At 36.9% G+C, this 26,727-nt stretch overlaps 1 protein-coding gene across 3 annotated transcripts in view; it reads left to right on the top strand.

Moving 5' to 3' along the window:
- Positions 1-26,727, top strand: part of nolo (ADAMTS-like no long nerve cord) — a 77,213-nt gene that overhangs the window by 38,729 nt on the left and 11,757 nt on the right. For all 3 annotated transcript variants that reach the window (XM_090163003.1, XM_090163005.1, XM_090163004.1), the window contains one exon: positions 18,784-18,897. In XM_090163003.1, the coding sequence (XP_090019129.1) occupies positions 18,784-18,897 (114 nt within the window). The remainder of the gene's footprint in view (positions 1-18,783; positions 18,898-26,727) is intronic.

Below are 26,727 nucleotides of genomic sequence, written 5' to 3'. Positions count from 1 at the left end.
TTCATTGTGTACCGTCTACACTCCTACAAGTTCCCCCTACACATTTTCGAGGGATGGATTAACGTAGTTTCATTGTGTACCGTCTACACTCATACAAGTTCCCCCTACACGTTTTCGACGGATGGATTAACGTAGTTTCATTGTGTACCGTCTACACTCATACAAGTTCCCCCTACACATTTTCGAGGGATGGATTAACGTAGTTTCATTGTGTACCGTCTACACTCCTACAAGTTCCCCCTACACGTTTTCGACGGATGGATTAACGTAGTTTCATTGTGTACCGTCTACACTCATACAAGTTCCCCCTACACATTTTCGAGGGATGGATTAACGTAGTTTCATTGTGTACCGTCTACACTCCTACAAGTTCCCCCTACACGTTTTCCAGGGATGGATTAACGTAGCTTTATTGTGTACCATCTACACTATTTAATCTGTCTATTAAATCCGCTATTGTAAAAAAACTGCAACGAAATCTTTCGAAACACTTTTTGCCAAGATTGCTCGTGCCAAATTATTATAAGAAAACTCTTTTGCTCAACCTTAAAATTTATACGATTTAATAGCCATCGAAACACTTTTAAAATCCAATTCGTAGAGTCTGTATCCAAAAGTTAAATTTGTAACGCCTAGACTGCTTCGAATTTGAGACGACACTCTCTTGTTCGTCCAGAAGAGTCGGCGCCACCGTAGAGACAATAGATTAATTGTACGAGCTCTCCCGCGCCCACCTCCTCCACCCCTCAACCCCTCCGCCACCCCCCCCCCTCCGCCCCATCGTCTGATTAAAACTCTTCTAACCGAACGCCTCTAGAACCACACCACTCCGCCGTCATCAAAATCGAGTCTTTTAATCGTTGAAAAGGCTTCCCTGATGGTGACGTCGTTGTCCACCCCCGGCCAACATTTACCCCTTTCAGCCACTACCCTTCCAATACCCTAGTCAATGAAGCTTTTTTATTTTTATTATTATATCTTCTTGAACGTTTAGGCATTTTCGCGTTTCTTATCCCTGTCTGATGATTTGAGAATTCGGCAGTTTTTGTCTCGCGGAAGTGGTCAGGCTGGCCCTATTAGCTTCAATTGACAGCGTGGCGGACACCATTTTTCATATTATTACGTGTTACCGTTCATGCCTATTCAGCTGAATATTACTTTTAATTAAATGCTTAACGCTATTCTAGTTATTATTTCTCGGCGCCTACCAGTCGCGATCGCTTCACTAAATACGGAAGAGGCTCAATTTCAAACCCTTTTTTTTTACTTGGCGACTAAACATTTACTGTGTTCCAAAGTGGTAAATTTCAGGTGTCAAATATTGTGGCAAAAAGTGGTAAATACCGACATGGCGAATAATACTTTAACTGGCTAATATGCCAAAGAGTGGAAAATAATAAATTCATAAAAAAATAAAAACATACCAAAAAATATATATTTGTGCTATTTTAGGTAAATATACTGGATTAGTTGCCAGGTTTTGGGCTAGAAACTCAATTATAGCCCAATCTTGTTATTTCTTTTGGCTATTTTTCAACGATTTTTCCTGAGTTTGAATTCGTCTGCTATATATCTTTAAGGTGTTTTTAATGCGAGTTTTAATGGTTCTTTTATGAAAAACTGTAACATTATCTCGCATGGTAAGTGATGTTACATATCTCAAAGATATTATTTACATCATTTAAATGCATTTACTGATTATTAGTCACTATTTGTCACTTTTGGCCATATTTACGACTTTTTGCCTCTGACATGGTCTTTATTATAAAAAAGTTCATTTAAGTAACACTGAACATTTACAAAAATTAGAGGAATGGTAAAAGGCTTGAAAAGGAAGTTGTAGGAATCAAAGTACCTCCGTATCTGGGCTACAAGCTAAACTAATTCGTGATTCTCAATCGACGACCCAGAACTACATTAATCGTTTCGTACTTGTAATTTATAAATAATAACTATTCTGGTTAGAAAATATACATCATTGAAACATATAGTACTGGTTTAAATCTAGGTATAATACTATCAGTTTTAGTTTTCTTAGACAGTATGACGTGTAGTTGCACAATCAATATATGTTTGGTCAATAATTGGAAAAATATAACAAAAGTTAAATAAAAGATAAACGAATGGAAATAACCAATAAAGATAACATTTAAATTTGTTATGATGAGAGTGTGTTCTGAGCGCTAACACTGAATCCCCCCAAATAACGCTACTGCCGCAACGGTTAATTTTTAACCTTGTGCAAATAATCATGTTTTAGATTCAATCAAATAATGGGTTTTTTAGGCCCGTCAAATACCAAATAGAATATTTAAATTGTCAAATAGTTTCGTCGAATATTTGTGGATGAGAAAACAGGGTAAGTTAACTGATCAAAGACCAAATACTATTTCGAATACAAAGTAATTTGACGTATTTGGTCCTGTTTTAGTTTACTGCTCTAGAAAATTCCAAAATAAACCATAACTAAATAATCTAGCTAATAAGAGACCTAACAGAGTCATTATATCGAAGTAGATTTTTTAAGAAAACATATTTCAAATTCCATGGCGTTCTTTTTTGATGGCCTGGAAATCAAGCGTTTATTGAAAATAATTTGAAATACCAAATATTTTCTAACCACCTTTTCGAATATTTGAATATAGCAAAATCGAGATCTATTCGATTTGCTATACGATCGAATTATTCGGTTAAATCCAATAAATTTAAAATAAAAAGATATTTAGGTTTAATGAAAAAATTAATAATTTGGTTTGTTTTTTAAAGAATGATTTTTTGTTTTCCGTGAACAGTTTAACGAAACAAAACCAAATGAATCTTGTAAACTGTCCATATCAATACGATTACTTAAACGCGATATAAGGCATTCTTCGGCGGATCGGCGGGCCGAGCACTCTAGTCGCAAATGTCCGAATAAATTTGGCGTAAAAGTGGGGCGCGGCCCGAGATAAAGAATTGTCGCGGACGGAAATGGCTATTTGGGAAATATCACTCCAAAGTCAAAAACTTTTCCCCAAAAGGAAACCCCAAAAATTAGTTGTTTCTGGGGCCCTCTTTCGTATATACATAATGGATTCTCTCGGAGTGATTCATCGTCTCAGGCCTAATAGGCTTAAGTGGCCTCGCCTCTTTGCCTAATGCAGTTTTCAAAACTTGAAAATAATCGTCTTTGCTAATTGCACGCGCTCTCTCTCGCTCCGAAATTTCGGATTCTGGGATAATTTTATCGCTTTTGAGTCTCGTTCTATCGCTTGGATTAACCGGAGTTACAGTCGCCAAATGACTCGTTGGAAAGATAATATATCGAGCTGTTGTAGATCTTCTGTTTTTGGATTATCTACCTTTTTGTCGCGTGATTTGTTCAATTAGGCCTACCGCGGACGAGCTACTATTTAATGTAAGATCTTTTCGGCCTCTATTTCAAGGTCATTCGAATGATGCTTAATTGACCTAACCACCGAGCAGTTTAAAACCAATTTCGGGACTAAATTAAAACGTTGGTGGCAGGCGCGTAGGAACGTTTTGGATTAAGGGGGGTACAGCTTGGATGCTAAATTTGGCGCACCCTCATCAGCATCCTTTTTGCGCCCCTTCTAAAACAATTTGGCGCCCTTTTCATACCACTTTTGCGCCCCTTTCCAATTTCAAGGGGGGGTACATTGTACCCCTGTACCCCCCGTTCCTACGCCACTGGTTGGTAGTGTTCAGGGTTGCCACACGTCAGGGAAATCAGGGAAAAGTCAGGGAATTTAAAAATGGGCCTAAAAGTCAGTTAATTATAAGAATTTGTAAAAGGTCAGGGAAATGTCAGGGAATTAGATTTTCTCTTGACACTTTTTGAAAGTAATTTTACTCTAGATCTTTGAAAAATTCTTTGATTATAATTTATTTCCTTGAAAGTTTGGCTAAATTTTCAACAATGCAATAACCTTTTTACTAAACTATAAGTCCATTTAATTTATTAACTTCTGATAAAAGTAAAATATAAAATAAATATTTTGACCTTAAAAAGTCCGGGAAAATACAGGGAATAGTCAGGGAATTCTAATCCGAAACTTTTGTGGGCTTGTGGCAACCCTGGTGTTGTAGCTTAATACGAGATTAATAGTTTTCGCTAAATATTTTCGTTCTACGAATTTTGATTCATAATCTTTGATTGAACCTGTTAGTCACTTAATTACGTTAATAAAATGGTCTAATGAATAGAGATGTTTAGCGTGTTAACTAGCTAATTTAAAGGAACGATTTGCGTCAAAGTTCTTATTTAAAACCAGCTAAAGGTTCTTTATTTCGTACTTCAGTGAACAGATATTCCCAAAGGGGAACAAATGAATGTACGGACCGTTTAATTTTAAGGAGAACGCGAAATTAAAGCTTTCTCGAGATTGAGTTAGGAATGAGCTCCGTATTACGAACCTAAGTTCCTTAAACGGGGATTTGTCCCAACTTTGAAGAGAGATAGGTTTTAAAGAGGCTCTCCTTGTATCATCAATTTCCGAACACGCCACTCAGGCGTTCCGTTCACCTCTCTCATTCCTGGTTGGGCACCTCTCTCTCGTTCGCTATGAGTTCACAATCCTCCGCGGGCCACCGATAATCGGCGCGGGCAGGTTTCGCGTCGCACGCAAATATGTCATCATCCAAGTTCACTCTCTTAAACTGAGCCGCGGGTGATGGTATACCATCACATTCGCCGCGTTAAAGAGTGCGCTACCGTTACGACTATAAAATACTCCTCGAACCTATCGCGCCCAGTTCGTTCAGCAAAAACAAGACAGCCCCGACGAAGTTCGTACTGCCCATTAAGAATGCCACGATGGGTTTAATAGTTCGCTCATTCTATTCGGGATGAAATATTTGGGCTATTTTTAGGGAATTGATTTTGCTTCGTTATACATGTAGCGCGTATGATCTACCAAGGTTAAAGTTTTAATTTTAATTTTAATTTTAATTGGTTTATATACCTTTATCCCGCGCAAAAACTTTGAATTTATCCGTGTCTCAAACACCGACAGATCCCGATTAGTATAATTAGTCTCGAAATTTTTAGTTACTTTAACATTTTAATTTAAAGAGTTTTGAACTTTATAATAATTATCAGCTAGGCTAATACCCAAGGCACCACCTTACAGGCCCAAGTCATCTAGCGACTTTTGAAGCCTTTAATTCAGGTGGCCGGGTTACAATGCGTAGGAAGGTGGTGGCAAGCCCTTCATGCCACGCGAGCCAACAGCACCATGCACTTACTATTACCGTTAACCTCTACAACTTTTTATGGAAAGGGGAAACCGAAGAACATTGGGAAACCCCCTTTAACTACTAGCAGGAATCCATACCTCTACTTGGAATGCTTATCCTACTGGCGTATCGCGTATGGATAGATCACTCTGACGGCTTTCGCCCCGCCTACGAGATAAAAAATCCCTTTGCGCGCACTCCCCTCTCACGTTGTTGTTTGTTAAGTCAACATAGTGACGTCACTAAAACCGTCAGCCACATGGAGATGAAAATCTGCCACGACAAGCATTCCAAGTAGAGGTATGGATTCCTGCTACTAGGGAGACAACTTGAAAACTCAACCCAGAAGTAGTTGTTCCGAGTTTTCACCCTGTACCACAAACTGGGATCTAAACCGGCTCCTCTTGCTGCTAACCACTCCGCCACCCAATCTCTGTAGAACCTCTTAACCTTAATTTATCAATCTTCTAATTGACATTTAGGCAATGCAAACAAACGACAACTACTACCACGGTTATCGCGATAGTAGAAACTACGTCGATCGTCCTTGCGCGGATATAAAAGTTCGAGCGCGTAAGAGCGAGGGCGCTTTCGGTCGGGATTCGAGCGATTCAATGACCTTTCAACCAAAACGTCTTCCCCCTTCAGTGTGTATTTTGTATAAATATACTTCCTCTCGCGACACCCCCGCTCTCCTTGTTTTATAGGTAAACACGCAAAATTCCTTGAGTAAACCGCGGCGTAAAAGCGCCTCTTGATTTCAATTTCTTTTCCATTGTGTCCGCGTGGATATAGAAAGATCTCTCGAGTTACTCGTACCTTAAAAGACGAACTCGCGGGCTCAAACGTCGACTTCCATCCCCTCGCGTTAATTGAAATTTCATTTGGCGAAGGTTTTCAAAAGAGACGTAGGTATTTCGAGTTTAAACGTTACTAGTTAAAACGGTGATGAGAGTGAGTTTGCGGCGAGAACATTATGAAAGTTTACGACTGGGAAAGAAAAACATTAAACTGGTGTTAACGACGAGAAAAAGCGATAAACATTGCAGTTGAGTGTGTGTAGGTGTGCAGTCGCAGTCGTGACTAACATTCATAACCTCCATTTGGTCCCCCCCCCCCCCTCTTCGCTTCTTTCTTCGAGTTTGTATTCGTTTTTTTGCCTCGGTACACGGTTGTTACTATCACGCGTTCATCATGGACACATGCTAGTGCCCGGGATGTTAACGACAGCGTACGTAGCGTAAACGTACCGGATCTCTCGAATATGTCCGCACTGTCCACTAATACGGTGGTTTTTGTTCTTAGATAGGACTTTAATATATAAGGACTCTGTTTTTTCGCACGCTTTGCTTTCGATCAAGTTTTTTTTGTTTCAATTCGCGGTGGTTTTTGTTGCCTAATCTGAAGGTTGTTCGAAATTTCGGGATTAATAGACGGATTTTACCTTAGTATCGTGGTTTCTTTTATTTCAAATGGCTCACCTACTTTTTAACAGATGGTGCTCTAACATTAATTTTAAAACAATGTCGGAGATAGTGTTCGGAATTGTTTATTCATTATCAACAAATTTTTCGATTTATTTAAAAAACGTTGGTAAAAAGAATATCATTTTAACTTATTTAATTATGTTTTTTACGCAACCAAGCATTTATTTGAATAAAAGTGGTATTTATTTAAAAAATTGTTTGTTTTATTTAAATAATAGGCTTATTCACTTTCGTATATTTAAACATTTTACAATTTTTATTCAACTATTGGTTATTTAAATAAATATTATTTAAATATAGCCGAGCTTATTTTATTCATGGATAAAAATTAATCGACTGCCGAGCACTAGTCGGAGATGTACTAGTAGCTTAAGACTGCTATGGCAGTAGGTGAGATTAGATCTTCCAATCGATTCTCAGATTGCGTTATCCGAAGCGATAACATAATCGTGATAATTCAGATATCAATTTCTCTGTATTTACTCTCGGATATTATCGGATCAGTTGAGAATGGTCGAAATGTAAACTGGATAGTTTAAACCTGAATCTGACTTCATCATAAACCAATCTTGTAGCTACATTCATTTGCTTCCAAAAGATACGATATTAACGAAGTCAGATAACTGAATCTGACGAGATTAATAATAGGGGATCAAGTCAGATCTGTTACTTGGGATAATGAATCGGTTACAATTTGAGATCAGATTGGTGGGCTTGGGGAGGGATATAAAAGATAAACCTGAACTGACTAACTGCTTATCTTCAGATATCTAAAAATTACGACTTGAATAACCTGAACAGTTGTCGGTTGGAAGCATTCGGTGAGATCGGCTTATTAGGATCATACGCTCTCCCATTACCAAACAAAACGTTTGGTTTTAAATCTCTCTTTGGATTTATTATTTTATTTCAAGAATATATCAATACTTTAGAAAAATTGCGTATAGATTTAATTGATTTTCAAGCGATACCCATTATACTAAAACATGTGGAAACAAATGGTTCGTAAGATGTCCTTGTCTTCGTCCTTCCTCTAGCCTCCTCTTACCAACGAAATTCTTTTTTACCATTCATAAAAAAATTGTACATTCTTTCAACCCTATTCGGAAAGGCAACCTTTACCCTTTCGAATATTCATCAGACGAAGACTTTACCCTCTTCCCGCATTTTGGCACGCGTCTCGAACAAAAAGGGGTTTAAAAAATATAAACTAAGAGAGCAAAAAAATAAATGTAAAGATTTTTGGGAGCCTGAGACGATTTACAACTGGACGGTGCCGCCAAGATTTGGCGTCAATCCAAAGTACTGTCCAAGGGTCAGTTTGCCTATACTTCTGCTATTATGAACTCTCCGTCTATATATATAAATGCTGTATAAAAAATACATATCAGGGCTCGCATCCCCAGTTTTCTAAAAGACAAAATCTAGGTCTGACCAAATAAAAAAAATCTATATTTTTCTTTTAAGAAGAGCGAAGACATCGTCTTGAAAATTTTAGCAAGAGTAAAGTTTTCTCCCGTTCCTTCTCTATATAAATAATATCTGAGATGGGGACAATTTAAGACTTTGGGTGATGAAGAATGGTGATGCGTCGACGATAAAAAACCGCGTTGTGGAAATGCCCCCGTCGGAACCCTTTCCCGCCCAGCTCCCTTCCTCTTAGAATCGAGAACTTGTATATAAATGTGGTCAATTGGTTCGATGGCCAAAAAACGAACGTACGTCCAACCTTATCTGCGCGGAAGGTCCCCGCTAGATGGTAGTAAAAACTCAAAAAAAAACCAAAAGTACTTTGTTTATTCTATAGCGCGGGGGGTATCTTTCTAACGTACATTGGATGACTCAAATTTTCCCCAAGTTTCTCTTCATTTTTTTATTATTTTTCCCAATCGCGTTAGTTTTTTTCAATATATTTCCTTTATTCCTATCTTTAAGGCCAGGCGAGCCTTGAATATCCTTTTTAAAGAAAAAAACAACTTCATTTTGGACTGTTTTTCACTCAGTTTTTCATTACTGTTTCCCCCATCCTATGGACTCTCTTTTTACGCGTTTTTATATCTATTTTTCGTCGAAGAGGTTTTGAACGACGAAAAATATTTTTCTAAAATAAATATCGTCTACAAGCTGATATACAGATATATGTCCAGGTCACGTAAGGATGAGTATTTTTTGTGGTTTTGGCGTTTGTTAGGGTTCCTATAAATCAAATCGCTTGTTGTTTCGATGAACCGGTATTTGTTTTTGGTCGAACTCTGTTGAAATACGGATGGGATTACTTTTACATATTATTAGAAGTTACTGCTTCCACAGACCTGTCGTCATTTCAAATATCTGAAGGTAATCCAATCAGGTTTATCATTTATAATCCCCCCCCCCCAACAATCTGATTATTCTGATTTCAAAACTTTATCTGATTCATTATCATAATTAACCAATCTGAACTATAATTAATGTCGTCAGATTCAGTTCTCAGCAATTAAAAAAAAACTTCCAACTGAATTTAAACTGTGGATAAATAAAATCGGTAACTGCGAGATATCTGAAATCCGCTCACTTTCGGTTTGTCGATTTAAAATGAAATCAGATTAGTTTCGGGTTTGCAATTAGACCTATATCAATTAATAATATCCGTTCATAAATACAGATAATTTGATATCTTAATTATCACGATTGCTTTCTCAGTTCAAATAACGCCACTGTAATAAGACACGATAGATTAAAAAAATAAACGATATTTTTAATTTTTAAAGGTACTTTTAAGGAAAAAACCATAAATTTCTAAGGTGAACAAGCTCTTACCTGCATTCAAGTAAAAAAGTTAATACCATTATGTAATACATAGTTTTGTCTACGGTTAGTTGTTGATTTCGTTACAAACAGTAAATTTTTATGTCGTAAATTATAATTCAGCATCCATTCTTCGTAAAACTTCATTCGCTACAAAGATATCGATAAAAATGGTTAGATCGGTTTCTCTTAGATCCTACATTTTCAATTCAACGCGTTCTTGGAGGTAAAAAAATGTATTTTTTCCGTTAGAAAAAATCCAGGACGCGTTGGGGTCAGAAGGCGAGGGGTTGCGAAATGTCCACCGACTCCATCCGTATGTGTACCGGAAAAGGGTCAGCGCTGTTTCCATTCTAAGTTCGGTTTGGAGGTCTCCTCTGATCCCTCCGAGCACCATCGTTCCCCTCGTGTAGTTCCATTCTCCGGGTAAGCAATTCTTCAAAGTAAAAGGCCTCCCCAGTGCCATCTATTTTAGCGGTTTTTCCCTATCTCCTCCCAGTCATTTCTTCCCCCGATTGCCCAAAAACTGCGAACGCGTGGTCAATGCGAGGAAGGGACGCTGATGTCTGACCGCTCACGGAAAAGAGGGAGAGAGAGAGAGAGAGAGAGAGAGAGAGAGAGGAGAGAGGAGAGAGAGAGAGAGAGAGAGAGAGAGGAGAGAGGAGAGAGAGAGAGAGAGAGAGAGAGAAGAAGGAATGATGAAAACGGTCCGGAGGAGGCTGTTTTTTAGCTTTCGTTTTGGAGGGCGACGGATGAGTCGCGTTCCCAAACCTGGCCGAGGAATCACTCTCCTTCGACAAGAAAGGGCCTCCTATAACTCAAACCATTCCTTAAAGGATAGCGACGCCCGCTGTTCCACGGAGGGTCCAGTCTGTACCGGCGAAACGAAAATGAGAGAGTTACTAGTCTCCGAGACTCCGAACGTGTTCCGCGCACTGACAAATGGCGTCCGCGAGAAGGTATACGAGGTTGGGTTAGACTAGGAGTAACCCGGGGCGGCTTAAACCACCCTTCGACAGCCCTTTTACATAGATGTCGCTGATGTTCGTCCCACTTTCGCGCCGGGTACCGATAAATCAGACCCCGGCGTCTCCCCACCGCCTCGCGAGATTCTTCCCTGTATAGCTTCAGCCTCGCGGAGGAGCGAGAACACCCATTTGATATCTTCAAAGCGTCTCTTCCCGGCCTTTCCCCCAGCCCTTCACCCCAGCCTCTCGCGTGTCTCCACTGTCTCTGCTACATCGTCCTCGCTGCTAGTCCACTCCCGGCGAAGCATTAGTCCTAGTCGCGATTCGTCACTGGCGAGATCCCCTTTAGTTCTCGTTCCCGGAGATAGAGCCTAGATCGAGCTCAAAAGTGTCTCAGGGCTCCGTTACTTACTTTTTACTGGTAATTTAATCGTCTTAATTAAACCGTGGACAGTGTCGTTGCCATTGACCGTTTCGAACGCGGGGTTAATGGTCGTTTGGTCTTGATGAAACCGAGATGGTCCCTATGACCCACTGGTTAAGATGGCGTCTATACGTTTCTAACAGACGGTTAACCTCGATTCGTACACGTTGGATCGAAAGCATTGCCTCTTTCCCTAACCTCTGATGTGACGGACAAACAAATACTAGGCAGTGGTGGATTATTTTCCTTTGAGCCAAGTATAAAGACTTTTATGTAAAACAATATTCCTAATAGGTGTTTCTATAAAATACGGGAGGTCATGTGACAATGTTTTGTCTACGTCACTTAGCTGTAGCTCTTGAAGGTAGAGAGCACGCGCTGCAGTCGCGAGACCCTTCGGAATCTGGAATCCGCGTGCAAAGCTCGCGTGCAAGTAAAGCGCTTAAATAACTTGAGCTCGTGACGCGGATAAAAACATTTTATACTTCTTATTTTTTATTGTCTTATTTTTTAGAAACACCTATTTTTTGTAATGCGATTTTCGAAGGCCCTAGGCGCCTAGTGGGTAACCCGCCACTGGTACAGGAGAGCTACGGAACCACTAAAGAGGAAAACCGGAACGCATCCCACTTGGACGAAATTGATCACGGAACATCGAATAAGATTTAAATTGTGCATTTGAGCGAGTTCCTTCTCAAGTCCGTAACGATGGTGGTTTTGGCGACGAACCCAATTTGTCTACTCGCGTAGTTCGAAGCGTTTATAATGAATTCTCGGACTGATATTGCGAATTAACGCGACTACTTATTCAGACGGAATAGAGGCAGAGCGAAACAAAAGCCAATCCCCCCTCTCTCTCGCCGTAATTAAATGAATCGGTGCCCTTGTTTAGGGCCCCCACCCCTCCCGTATTAGTTATTAGCGATGAGTGAGCGAGATTCGACTGTTGTCGATTTCAACCCCCCACTCTCTGTCTTCTCCTTTGGCTCGGGTGCTCTGCCTTCGACGTCGTGAAGTCTGCGGCCCGTAAAACCCTCGAGATTGTTCACCTCTCGCGACTTTTCAGTCTCGATTATTACATCCATTGGTTGCGCGTAGCCCCAGCCTCATTTCGACGCTCGCTTCTTGTTTGTTTTTTTTTAAGCCCGGCCAAGTTGCTTTCCCTTTGTGTTGTTTAGCCAAATGATTTCATTATGACTCTTTTTATATTTTTGTTACCCAACACAATGCCAAACTGAAGATTTAATAGAATCGCGATTATTGTTTAAAATAATCTAAGACCGTTGCTTGTAAATTAGTAAGCCTTTGCGTGTCGCGGACTTCGTAAGTTCCCAGAATTAGTAGGCTAAAGAGGTCCCCAGAATTCGTAGGCTAACGCGGTTGCCAGAATTCGTAGGCTAACGCGGTTGCCAGAATTCGTAGGCTAACGCGGTTCCCAGAATTCGTAGGCTAACGTGGTTCCCAGAATTCGTAGGCTAACGCGGTTCCCAGAATTAGTAGGCTAACGCGGTTCCCAGAATTAGTAGGCTAACGCGGTTCCCAGAATTAGTAGGTTAACACGGTTCCCAGAATTAGTAGGTTAACGCGGTTCCCAAAATTTGGAAGGTTAACGCGGTTCCCAGTATTAGTAGGTTAACGCGGTTCCCAGTATTAGTAGGCTAACGAGGTTCCCAGTATTAGTAGGCTAACGAGGTTCCCAGTATTAGTAGGCTAACGCGGTTCCCAGAATTAGTAGGCTAACGCGGTTCCCAGAATTAGTAGGCTAACGCGGTTCCCAGAATTCGTACGTTAACGAAGTTCCCACAATTTCGCGTGAAATCTCCCCGAGGGTACCGAGTTATCAAATCCTTCGACTTTCGCGGTCTAGTGTTTTTAAAATATAGAAAAGCGTATATAAATATTTCTAAAGGATTTCAATCACGGTTCTTTGAAAAGTTCGTAAGGACGTTTATTCCACATATTTTCCCAACGTAATCGAGCCTGTTGTCGACTAAAGTTTAGGATTTTTTGTTGTTTGTTTTTTCATAGATAGACGCGAAAGCTTTTGGGGGAACTATAGCCCGGGGCCAAACAAATCAATAATACGCGATTGTCCGCGTATAAGGATGTTATCGGGCAGGAAAATAAAAAAAGGTTTTGCGCTGACTCAACCAGATATAGATGGCAGTACCGTATGTAAGTCCCGAAATGGTACCTAATGAACAGCCCAAGGAGGTCTCTATTATGCCACGGAACGGAACCCACCGAAAAGATTGTAGGTGCCCCCAGCTACATTTTTTGTATTTATTGTTTTCACGTAAGCCCGGGTTCTGTCCTTGGAGAGGCTACTCTTTGCGAGGATCGCCACTTGAACCTTAAACGCCATAATTCGATAAATAGAAACTAAAAGAACGAACAACATCCGAGATAAACTTTTTGTCTCACGATTTTTCCTTCGTTATTTCGTTTACGTGGTGGTACTTCTAAATGTTGTTAAACGTTAACCAGCTCGTTAAGATTATTGTATATTGTTTAGCCCGAGGTTTACCCGTTAAGCGTATTTGAACTATATCCATAATAGCTACGTTTTTAATCGTTCTCATTAAGTACAATTTAACTTAAAAGAACCTAAATTGAAAGTTTGTTTCAATTGCAATTTACGTTAGCCAAAATTTAATAATTGAGCCAATTCTGTTATTTCGTTTGTCCTGTTAGTTATTACCTCTCCGAGGGGACTTTGTACCCTAGGAGGGGTTATACAACCACCGCGTCTGTCTGTATGTCTGTGGGTCTGTCTGTCAGGCCTGCGAACGCGTTCGCATTTTCTGGGCAAAGGGTAATCACTGCGTACACAGTTTCTTAGAATCGGGGAAAAGGTTTTTCCAAAAGCGCCCTCTTTTTGTCATTGGGTGTAGTATAATCTTTTAATCGGCCGGGATTCGAACCCGAAACCCTCTTGCACGGCAGGTGAGCGTTCTACCGCAGAACCACGGATACAGTTACGCTTCACTGAAAATTAAAAACTCTTCCGAGAAGAGGTATATTTTGGCTTGCCAACTTGTTGTTTTTAAATTTAACTTTCAATTTCAAAATTTCTATACTTAAGGGGGAAGAATACAATATGACAATTACATATTTGAATTATATTTTTATTATTAGGCTGAACCTTCCTCTAGTGCTTTAAATAATTTTGATAATTCTAATATTAATATTCAACGAGATATAAGGTCCTAACTAAAGGGTAGTTTGGGCGCTTGCCCAGCTTGTTTAGCTCTGGGGGTCCGAAATGAAACGTAATAACTTAATTACTTTTAAATTTAAAATTGTCAAAATTATTTTAGTCACTTAACAAGAGGCTGTTCTACACTTAAATATTAATTTTATAAGTTAAAATACAAAATTAAAAGCGTTCAGCTTGAAATAGCGCGAAAGTAGACAAATGCTACTGTAGTCTGTTTCGAAGTTGAATTACGAGTTAACGTAACTATTTAATCGTTTTCGAAGCATTTTAGAATATTTTTTAAGAAAATGATCGAAAGGAACATTATTATCATTCGCATTTTTAATTACACCTTGTTTATTTCCAAATCACGCAGTTTTAAAATTCAAAATTTTAACACCACTTCACATTAAAATTTTATAGAAAAAAAAACAGAAGATTATTTATTCTAATGGTGTAAAAACTCGCAATGAATTCTGTTCTCGAAAATTTAAAACACGCAAACGGGCCTGGAAAGCTATCCTTCCAAAATCTCAAATGACAAAAATCTCCATCCGTTAAAAATGGCAATGCGCATGTGGAGAAGGGGCGAATATCGAAATATCAAACTATCGATTGTGTAGGTTAAATTTTAAGTAGTGGCAGTATTTTATTATTTACCTATTTAGTCAAACCATAAATTAAATGCTTAAGCGGACGTAAAATACCTGTTTATTTTTGGTGCCCAAGTCTTAAATTGGCTCCATCGACCGCATGTCGAAGCATTTCATTAAAATCACTTACGTCTGCATTACAGACCGCTACGATTTTGAATGTGACCTTGTCTTTCATCGTCCCTGATGTGACCAATACTATCGATAGTTTGATATTTCGATACCAGCCTCTTCTGCACACGCGCATTGTCATTTTTGATGGTTCATGATTTTTTGTCATCTTTGATTTTTACAGAATAGCCTCCCTTACGTAAAGCGCTTCTATACAGAAGTCTGAAATAAACTTCTCCCTGAACACCGGAGTATTGCGTGTAGAACACTTTTACAGGGGCCCGTAGCTTACTTGGTCTAATAACATTTTTATATTTATTCGCGATAAATGAGTGAAAATACATTTTCGTATTAAATGAAATCAGCCAATCCACCATACTTTGTTAGTTCATCAACAACGATAAACCTTTTGAAAAAAATATATATATAGCCAAGAAGAAGCAAACGAGCCTATTATTCGAGACGTCTAAAAGCGAGCAGAAAGGTGACTAATGCTGGACAACGTCGATGGAGACTGAAGCAAAAATCATTTCTGAATGGCAATAATAATTGCAATAAACGACTGATATAAACGGGAATAACTACCAAAGAAAATAAAAAACCAGAAAAGATCGTCTTGTTTCATCCGCGATTCACTGTTACCAGAAGTCTATAACATATATCTTACGAGAGAAGTAACCATCTGGATCATTAAAATATCACTCCAATGTAAATCGTTAAACCCGGTCACTTGTTTAAAGGCATAATAAGTCGCTAGATGACTTGGGCCTAAAGTGGTGCCTTGTATATTAGCCTAGCTGATTATTATTGTTTAGTGTTGTTAATTTTCCGGAAAAATAAAATGCGGAAAAATTTCCAGACAATTTTCCAAATTTCGGAAAATAAACAATTGAAACATTACTTTTTAAGGGTTTTTAAGGTTTTTTAACTTTTTATTGATATAAAATGTCTAATATCAGTAAAAATACTCTAAAACATTAATAGTGTTACATTGTTAATCAGTTTAAACTAGTCTAGAAGTTTAGTTTTACTTTTAGATTCGAAAAAATTAGGTAAAAATGCCGCTTTATTTAAATTTGCAAACAATATATTAGGCTTTTATTATTAAAAGTTTTACTTGCGCAATAATTTCGTTGTTCTTATTTATTTTATTTTTAACAATATATTAGACTAATCATGGAATGAAAACGTTTTTTATTTTTTTCCGGAAAAATACGGAAATTTTCCGAAAAAAAGCTTTGCTCATTTTCCGGAAAATTTTCCGACTTACAACACTTATTATTATTATTATTATTATTATTATTATTATTATTATTATTATTATTATTATTATTATTATTATTATTATTATTAAACCATATTTTTTCAATGAAGTAGGTTTAGAAATTTATTTTTGAAAGTAGATAACATTCGCAGTAATGGACACTTCTCTGGAAAGTATTATATACTTTTGCAATTACGTCAAATTCGTCTATAACCTTTACAGGAGGTTGTTCCTCGATCGCTTTAATAAATAGTCGTAGACTGCCAGTCCGTATAAAAAAATGCAGCCGGAGGCGGAAAATAGCAAAACTTTTGTCCAGTGAGGGTCGGCCGTATCCTCTGGTTTTTGAAGAATCGTCCACAAAGGGGACGTTGGCTCGTGTGTGGGTGACTTTTGGGCCGGAGAAAAATCTCTTCACGGTCCATTTAAGCTGGAATATTAATAAAAAAAGAAGTCGAAAAGGAGATTTTTTGCGGCGGTGACTTTTCCCGTAATTTTGTTCGTTTTTCGGTGACCGTTGAGTCATGTCTATTTTGTTCTTCGTTATCTTTACCATTACACCCTTTCTCCCTGATGACAGTTCGCCATCCTAGGGGGCGCTCGCGAACTTTCGGAACTGTATATTATTAGAGATAGTAGTAATCTATTTGCCACTGTCGCATCGTTGTTTAGGGTAATTTCGTCAAGTTGGCGATTTTCGACAATTTTATTAGTTTAACGCGTGAGCTCCGAAAACAGGGCTGGACAAATCGCGAAGTATGATTGGTCGGATCTGCTATCACGAGGTATGCCAAAGCCAGTATGATCCATTGATGGTAAAATCTATCAAAATTCACTAAACCTCGCCTGAATATATCATTTTCTGGTGTAATATTTTAGTTTAATTTACGTTAGCAGTAAAATATCTGAGGAGGTTTTTCAATAAAGTTGTATTTTGGCAAAACAATTAATATTTCTTTGTATTTTGAAAATTAATAAGTTTATATTTAAATAATACCTCTGTTTTCTTTATTTATAAAGTTAATTTCATTTCATCTAAAACTATTATTTTTCAAGAAGATGGCTTTCAAATATCTGCCTCATTTTACTCCAATTACGTTATTGCGAATAAAGAATTCGATAAAGTCGATACAAAATACTTTTCGTCTGTACTAGTAGCGAACGTGTACTTTCTTTACACTGAAACTATTCGCCTGCTACACTAATAAAACTGCTCCAAACACAACTTTCAAACAGACGACCTTATCTCTTGCTTTTTGAGAAAGTGTGGCCAATAGTTTACGTTGTAAAGTAATTTTCATCACGAATTCTCAAGCGAATAATTTTTTTTAAAGCAAGTAGTGCCTCCAAAGAGACCCCTTAGATGCTTTTCCGTATTACAACAAAAATTTCTCGTAAATTATCGCCTCCGATCGTAGCAGGTGTTTGGGTTTGAATTTTCGCCGCCATCTTAGGGGCTGCCGCGATTTGCGAACTATCCTAACTTTTAAAATCGCGCAATTTAGGCTTAAGTCTCTTATAACTGGAACGCGCCGCGCGTGCCAAACAATTTTTTCGCGTCTTCAGCAGCGGGCGCTTTTACGTTGTTTTTCTGTGTCGCCGACTTCTCACCAGGTGTCGCGGCGGACGCGCGCTTTTCGATTTCCCGAAATTTCTTTATTTTATTAAAAATTAACCACTTAATATTTTTTGATGCGGTTTTCGCCATAAATTTGAGTTTTTAATGGGCTATAGGGCTATATAACTCGTTAAAGCTTGACCGTTCCCCTTTAATATACTGCAATCACTGTTGATAAACATTATGTACGTGTGTACCTTTTTAAGTTTAAATTTATTTTGGCTCAATCGAAAAGATGATTATAAATTACGATTTGACGCTAAGCCTTGGCTATAAGACGGTGAACGTGTTAAATTCGAGAGACTAGTACTTGAATAAACCCCGCTGCAAATTTGCGGGAGTTATTCAATCCCCGTTCGTAAGCTTCCGAAATCTTAACCAATCGGACCTAATACACTAGGTTGTAGGAGCGACATCTAACGTACCATCCGGGTACTACAATAGCGCCGCGACTCGCTTTAAGGTAAAAAGTGTATTGTTTTAATCTCAGTAGATTAGTATCCACCTACTGTCGGCTAAAATTCAAACGCAAAGCCTCTACTTATACGAGAATAATAAGTGGTTTTAAAACCAAACTTGTTCAGTGGGAGTTTTCAAATGGTGGGTGTTCAACTACTTTTCTACGCCTTTAAACACCTTTGATGAAGTTGTTCTAATAATGGCAAACTTCGAAGCGATATTTTAAAGTAAGGAAATATTTGGGCTTCGAAATTTATCCCGTGGCGGGGGCCGGGATTGCTTTTATTGGAAGGAAGGCCATTAAAATTCAATTACAGACGCTGAAGTCCCTTGTTCTATTACTAGTACGCAAATCTTTACGATCAAACGACCGGAGATTCCTCGCGGTCTCGTAAAAGCTTTCCCATTACCATCACAAAAATACTTGTTTTCTTACCGACGCCGAAAGAGAGTGTTTTTAAACGAATTTCGGTTTGCCAGAGGTGTTTTACGCGTTGGGGGTTTCGCCTTTACGACGGACGGAATGTGATAGGCGATAGTCGAAACTGATGTAATGGAATTGTTCTTTTTTACAGGCGTTTTGTACGTTAGCGGCGCAGGATGAGCCGTCCGCTCCCAACGCTACTTCATCTTTGCGAAGGCAGCAGTTAAGCGGGGACAATGATTTGGCGGCGATCAGGCCTCACAACGTAAGATACACTTTTTATTCCACCATTTTAGCTATTGGTTTATGCAAATTAGTTCTAACTAAGTCATATATTTTCACGTCCGATATTCAAATAATTAAGCGATTTTGGGGGACAAATTCTAATTTTATTCTGTAATTTCTCTGATCCTAGAATCACAGGGGCTTTTGGGGGGCCAAAGTCCTATCCGAAGAGGGGGTTACCAAAATTAAAAAGTCAAACTATTCCAACTATCAAAGCTCTCCGGAACTGCCGCGTTTCGTTAATTTCCCTCAAAATTTAATCCCGGATTTCATATAAAAAGCATTTTATATTGAAATTTTCATAAAATTTTAAAAATAAGGTTTTGAAAAAATCTTTTAACTGACCAGTAGGTGACGAAATTTTTTTATTCGTACGTTATAGTGCATAATCAAACACGCAATTAAGAATGGCCGGTAGGCCATTCTTATTTAAGGGGTCAGCGCGATTTCCTATGGCTAAAATTAATACAGCCAAGCGCAGGAGAATCAATAGTCGGGTCGCTAAATTTTTTTATTTTAAGCGATTTTCATGCCCAAGATTCAGTATTGTGGATGCCTAGCGGCATTATTCTTACTATCAACAATTATTGTCTGCCAGTACTACAATTAATATTAATGTAACAGCGTTGGTGTACAGTACAGAAATACTCATACGGATTTGTTGCTACTGTCAACTTCAGCGAGAAACGTATTAGAATCCCGTTATTTAACGAAAGTTAGTCGACTGTAGATAAGAACCTTCGTACTGTTATGAGTTAGTGTACCATTTTTGACATGGAAGGCCAACTGATCAGCTCGTAGCCAGTTTCCCGGAAAAATACAAAAATCAAATTTTGTCCGTCTTCGAGTTAACGTTGATTTTCGCTCTTTACTCAAGAAATAATTAACCATTTCGTATGGGAACTTTATTTAAATCTCATTATTTATACGTAATTAAGTATTTTTTAAGTAACAATTATCATTTTCGTTATTCATTTAATTGCAATTTAATAGTAGTTAACATTTAACCGTTAAGCCTTTGCTTCGTAGGGAAAATTAGCCTGTAGAAACTGATCATATATTCTAGGTTAAAACTAACGTATTTAGTAGTACCAGAAATAATTTTGTGGAAAGTGAAATTTAGTTTGAAGTTAATTTTGTTATATCTTTTAAATTTTTTTTACCCAGCTAATTTTTTCAGAGTTAAAAAAAATAATCATTGAATTTTGAATTGTGAAAATAATTTTGAGAATTTTAATTACAGTAATGAAGTATGGTAAATATTTGAATAATTTTTCATAACAATAATCGTTTTGGGCATTCAAACTTAATCCTCTATGTAAAGGCGTCTTAATTATTCAAAAGCTTAAAGATAAATTATTGTTATTTGAGGATCAGTAGTGTACGAGCCATACCGTTGTAAGGTAGTGCAGCCAGAACAGGACTGGAGCCCCCCATTCAAGTACTGTTGATAAATGTGCTTACTTACACTAAGCGCGTTAGAATTTTTTTTTAGATTTTTAATATAATATATATTCATATTAATTGCCTTTGTGGCTATTTTCATTTACAATGTCTGTGTACCCCATTCTATTATAATATAAATTACACATGGTTGGTTTTTTATTTGAAAGCTCGGCAGAGTTGGAAAACTCTTGATACATGATTGAGATAAAAGTAAACGATTAGAAGCTCTTCACAAATCATGCTATGCTACCCATAAACACTATCTCATCAAAGGTCTGTTTTTGATTGAAAGCTTTACTAAAGTTAGCATATTTCACTTGCTTACTAGAACCAGTTATACACCTATTATCTTGTTATCTAAGTCTTAATGGCAAATTAAACCTCAATTTGACATAACCAATTATCATCTTTATTTCCCAATGTTAAGTAAAATATTTAAAATAATATTCAATATATTAAATTACATTCAATAATATTAAAATGTCTGTACAAAATATTTTTAAAAATAAAACCTATTTATTTTCTAACTTATGGATTTTATTTTCAATTATAAATTTTAGTCAAAATTTGCCCTGTGATGCAGAGCAAAGGGACAGCTATTAAATAAAAAATGCTTTTATCAAAGCAGTTGGAAGGTTGATTTAAGGGGTAGTTCGGATCTATGAAGGCACAGATATTTGATATGTTTTAGATTAAAGAGTTATTTTTTGGAATTATTTTAAAAAGCAAAATTTATTTCTAAAATAATTTCCATAAATTTTCCCTCACCTTTTATATATTTTAAAACCATTTCCTTAAATTTGAGCCTTGAAACTGTAACAGTAAACTGAGAAAATTTTAAATTGTAAAGGATTACGTGTAAAATTACAGCATTTAAATTGCTGAAACTCATTATAGAAACTAAACGGTTTGGGTCCACTTGCGCAGTTTTCATTTGCGCAGTTTCCATTTGCGCACTTCCCACTTCCGCAGTTTTTGTTTGCGCACGTTCCCAATTGCGCGTTTCCCATTTGCGGAATTGCTATTTGCGCAGCTCCCCATTTGCGCAGTTTGTCATTTGCGCAATTTACCATTTGCGCGGTTTCCCCGTTTGAGCAGTTTCCCGTTTGCGCGATTTTCCTGTTGCGCAGATTTGTTATTTGAACGGTTTTCCCATTTGCGGGGGTTTTTATGACTTAAATATTCACTATTAATCCTTTTTCCTAGAAAAAGGGTTATTTCTGGCAGGTAAATTTTAACATTACCTTGTTTACCATCCAGCTGCGCTGCTAGTGTTTGTTTAATGTCCGGTTGGGCTGTAAATACCAAAAAAAAAATTAGGTTTTTCTTAGTTAAAATAGCATTCGTTGAATTAGTCTCTTGGGAAAATATATATAGTCCAACAGCGACTCGAAGCTTCTCGGCCTTTAGGCTAAGATCATAGTGTAGTAACTGTTTACTGACAGTTCCAGCTTTAAGGACGATTTTGATGATGGCCATACCTCTTAAACAATTGTAGGCGGCACAATAAAAACGATACAATAAAATATGATAAAAAATAAAACGATGTTTAAAATCTAAAATAAACAGGAATTAAAAAATGTTTCAATTTCAGATAAAAATGCTGCTAATACCTTAGCACCACTTTTAAAATGGCTTCTGTCGTAGGACAATATACGTCCTCTGTAGTAGAACACCTATATGAAAACGGTGCCTACGCGCCTGCGGCACACCCGGCTCGCCTAACCGTTGCGCGCTACCCTTGATATAACTACCTCTATATAAAAACTATTTCGTTGAAATGGCCTCCAATATAGGACAGTAAGCGTCCTGTATTTCGTAGGAATGGCCTCTGTCATAGGACAGTTACGTCCTATGTGAGAGGCCAATACCAAGATATGAAAACGGTGCCTACGCGCCTGCGGCGCGCCCGGCTAACCTAACCGTTAAAAAATATTCTTTCTGACCCCTAGGAAACATGAAGTGCAATTAAAAAGGTGCATTTTTGGTGGAAGGCACTAAATTTAAATAGCAACCAATATACTGTCTTCAGTGTTACAGATACTACATTTTCTTTTAGCTTAATGGCTGAGAAGCTACGGTTGGTTTGTCGACCGAAGATTTATTCCCAACAAAATAATTCAACAACCGATATGTCAACTTCAAACAACTTTAAATTATTGGTATGGACAGCGCGACCGGTAATTAAAAATACACCAGCAGCACAGTTGGATGGTAAACAAGGTTACGTTAAAAATAAACTACCTGAAAAAATCTTATTTCAAGGAAAATTGCTTAATATAGAATATTCAGGTCGTGAGAAGCCGCGGAATAGAAAAACCTGCGCAAGTGGAAAACAGCCCCATTGGGAAACCGCGCAAATGGAAAATCTGCGCAAGTGGAAAACCACGCAAATGACAAACCTGCGCAAATGAAAAACCGCGCAAATGGAAAATATCTGCGCAAGTGGAAAACTGCGCTTACGGAAAAAGCGCAAATGAAAAACGCGCTAATGGAAAACTGCGCAAATGGAAAACCGCGAAATTGCATTTGCGGAAATGGGAACTGCGCTAATGGGAACTGCGCAATTGGCCCATTACCAACTAAACTAGTAAAGAAGTCATCAATAAAAGAGATTTGCAATCAATTTAATCAAGAAAGTTATTAAAGTTAACATGCCGTACATTGTAAACCCAAAGTTACGACTGAATGACTTATTTCAATTTGACTAAGTCTTGCTTGAAAGTCCCTTTAACAATTCAAACAGGCTACTGCAGTGTAACTGCACACATTTCATCAGGCCTTTCTAGAAAGAAATGTGGTCATTTTAATGTAACTCTATTGTCAATTTTATTTACTACTACTTGACTTGGATCTTCAGTTTTTCATGATGTATGCCAAATTTAAATACTGTTGCATAGTTCTACTTTAAACCAGAAGTTTAAAATAATAAGGGCAGACTTGGATAGATAGAATTTAGTACATGTCTTTTTTATAAATTCATTATGAGAATTAGCTTACATAGAAAGTTGCAAACTCCTTTAACCGTTTAATTTCTTATGTATTTAAACCAAAATTTTATTTAACATATAAAACAGCATATTAATTAAGGTTATAATATTTTGTCGTTTAGTTGGAAACACAAAACTGCAGAATCCAATTACGACAGCATAACAGACGTCTATACAGGGCTTCCACATTTGATATCTAAAATTTTCCTCTTGCGATAATTTCATTTTCGCGTTTTCGACCTAGTAATTCCCATTTTTTATCCCTCGCTCTTAATACTAATTTATATAGATATTAAGATTAATTCTTAAAATTATTGAAAATTCAAGGTTTTATTTATTACAAAATTACTTAAATTTTAATAATTTTGCAAAAACATATCCTCAAAAGTTGCTTTGGATATTTAGATTGTGACTTGCATTACTTTTATAATGACTCTTTATTAAATTTCAATCGCTTTTACCGTTTTTCCTTTTAAATTGCATTATTCCCTTTCAGCGTTTTTAAAGGTTGAAAAATTCTGGAAAAAGGAAAAATTCCCCGAATATGGAAGCACTGCGTCTATAGCATTGAAAATCAATGCCAGAAATAAGCGTTTCAAAAATATGGTGCCTAATCAAGCAAAATAACTCAGCTCGTAGTATGTCTTCTCTTTCGAATTTTTTATCCCACAGCCTTATTTTATATCCATGGCGGCAGATTTTAAAATTCATTTTAAATATTTCCATTAGAATATACATAATTCTGAACTAAACACGCGTACTCCTTTACAATTAAAAATTTTCTCAGTTTACTGTTACAGTTTCAAGGCTCAAATTTAAGGAAATGGTTTTAAAATATATAAAAGGTGAGGGAAAATTTATGGAAATTATTTTAGAAATATATTTTGCTTTTTAAAATAATTCCAAAAAATAACTCTTTAATCTAAAACATTTCAAATATCTGTGCCTTCATAGATCCGAACTACCCCTTAAATCAACCTTCCAACTGCTTTGATAAAAGCATTTTTTATTTAATATACAATTGGTTCTATCAAAAAAGGCTGTTATTTAACAAAGATTACATTTGATAAGTATTTTCGCACATTTTATTATAGTTTAGATTACATATGAGTATTTTCGCACATTTTTATTAAATTATAGTTTAGATTATGAGTATTTTCGCACATTTTATTAAATTATAGTTTAGATTATGAGTATTTTCGCACATTTTATTAAATTATAGTTTAGATTATGAGTATTTTCGCACATTTTATTAAATTATAGTTTAGATTTTGAGTATTTTCGCGCATTTTATTATGACTTAGATTACATATGAGTATATTTTCGCACATTTTATTATAGTTTAGATTATATAGGAGTATTTTCGCACATTCTATTATCGTTTAGATTATGAGTATTTTCGCACATTTTATTGTAGGTAGAATCTAAATTATAATAAAATGTGCGAAAATACTCATCATACGTAATCTAAACTTTAGATTACATATGATGAGTATTTTCGCACATTTTATTTTAGTTTAGATTACATATGATGAGTATTTTCGCACATTTTATTTTAGTTTAGATTACATATGATGAGTATTTTCGCACATTTTATTATAGTTTAGATTACATATGATGAGTATTTTCGCACATTTTATTATAGTTTAGATTATGAGTATTTTCGCACATTTTATTATAGTTTAGATTATGAGTATTTTCACACATTTTATTCTAGTTTAGATTATGAGTATTTTCACACATTTTATTCTAGTTTAGATTCTGAGTATTTTCACACATTTTATTCTAGTTTAGATTATGAGTATTTTCGCACATTTTATTCTAGTTTAGATTATGAGTATTTTCACACATTTTATTATAGTTTAGATTATATATGATGACTATTTTCGCACATTTCATTATGACTTAGATTACATTTTAGATTTTATTATAGTTAGAATCTAAACTATAATAAAATGTGCGAAAATACTCATCATAATGTAATCTAAACTTTAGATTACGCATGATGAGTATTTTCGCACATTTTTTTTATAGTTTAGACTTTCTATAGTTTCCATTTCCGGTGATAAAAATTAGTTTCTGCACCCTTTGATAACGATATAGATAAAGTGGAATTTCGGTCATTAATTAGTCAGAAAATTAGTGGCGAGTTTTTTGAAAGAACGCTTATAGCCACGAGCGAATCGGTCGGCAGCAATAAATAAATTAATACTTAATTAGGATAGAAATAGCGACGTATTCATAGAGAAGGGGGGTAAATACAATTATCTTTTTGGCAGAGTCCAATTCCGAGATAAATCGATGAATAAATATGACAATTTTTGGGCGGAGGATTAAACGCGAGGATCAACTCTTTTTCGAATTGAAGTATACCCAAAACAAAGATGGATGTACGAGGAAGGGTTGGTTGGGCTTGAAGAAGATAAAAAGGCTTAAGAGCTAATTGAGAACGATCCGGATTAATTACGGGAGGCGCTGCCAGGGGGCGCCACTGGCAAAGAGGGTGTAAAGGGGGAATACAGGCAATTCGAAAGAAGCTATTTTGGCGAATCGATTAAAAATTCTTCGGCAGCTGAATCGCTTTTCTAACCCCGAATAAAAAGATTAGCCCCTCCGATATCGGCCTTGATGAATATAATAAATGTGACCTTTTTTGCACCAAAAACTCTCAGCCTTACTTACAATTAAGTTTCTGGAAACTATACGTGCCTTACTTCATATTCTGTTATTCAATTAGTTGGATTACAATAACTGAGAGAAGTGTGTTTTCTTTATAAAGTGTAAAGCAACCTTTTTGTCGATATCGGCGTGAATATTGGTCTGACCCAGGAATTAAGGTATATGGGAATTCAAACATTTTTCGCTTGTTTAGGATTTCAAAGTAGGGTAAGAAGAGTAACTCTCTGACGTCATTTTTCTCGGATTCTGCGCGAATTATACGATTCGGGGTAAAAACGTTTCGCAAAATGGTTTTCTGTGACCATTTTTGGAAATTAATTCTGGATAAGCGGGCCGTTTACTCTCTTTTCTCTCGCTTTTGATTGGGAGTAGGCCAAAAGTGTAGCCCCAGTACTCTGACAGGGTTCGTACAGAACCTGTAAAATGGAGGTATAATGTCAGGGATTTAAATAAATTTGTAGAAAGTCAGGGATAGGTCGGGGATTTTAGTTAGTCAACCGAACCCAGCATTAACAAAGAACTTTTGACCTAAAATAATAAAAAAAATGTCCAAAAATATAACCAAAAAGGTCAGGGATATTGGTACAAATTGGTCAGGGATAACCTGGAAAAGTCAGGGACTTTATATCAGAAATTTTCGTACGAACCCTGTCTGATCTCGACGAATAGTTCACGGTTTAGCGTTCTGTCCTCCA

Source organism: Leiobunum rupestre, chromosome 11 (assembly GCF_980474605.1).
Source record: "Leiobunum rupestre chromosome 11, qqLeiRupe1.1.hap1, whole genome shotgun sequence".
NCBI classification, from domain to species: domain Eukaryota; kingdom Metazoa; phylum Arthropoda; class Arachnida; order Opiliones; family Sclerosomatidae; genus Leiobunum; species Leiobunum rupestre.
This window is presented reverse-complemented; position numbering and strand designations above follow the sequence as displayed.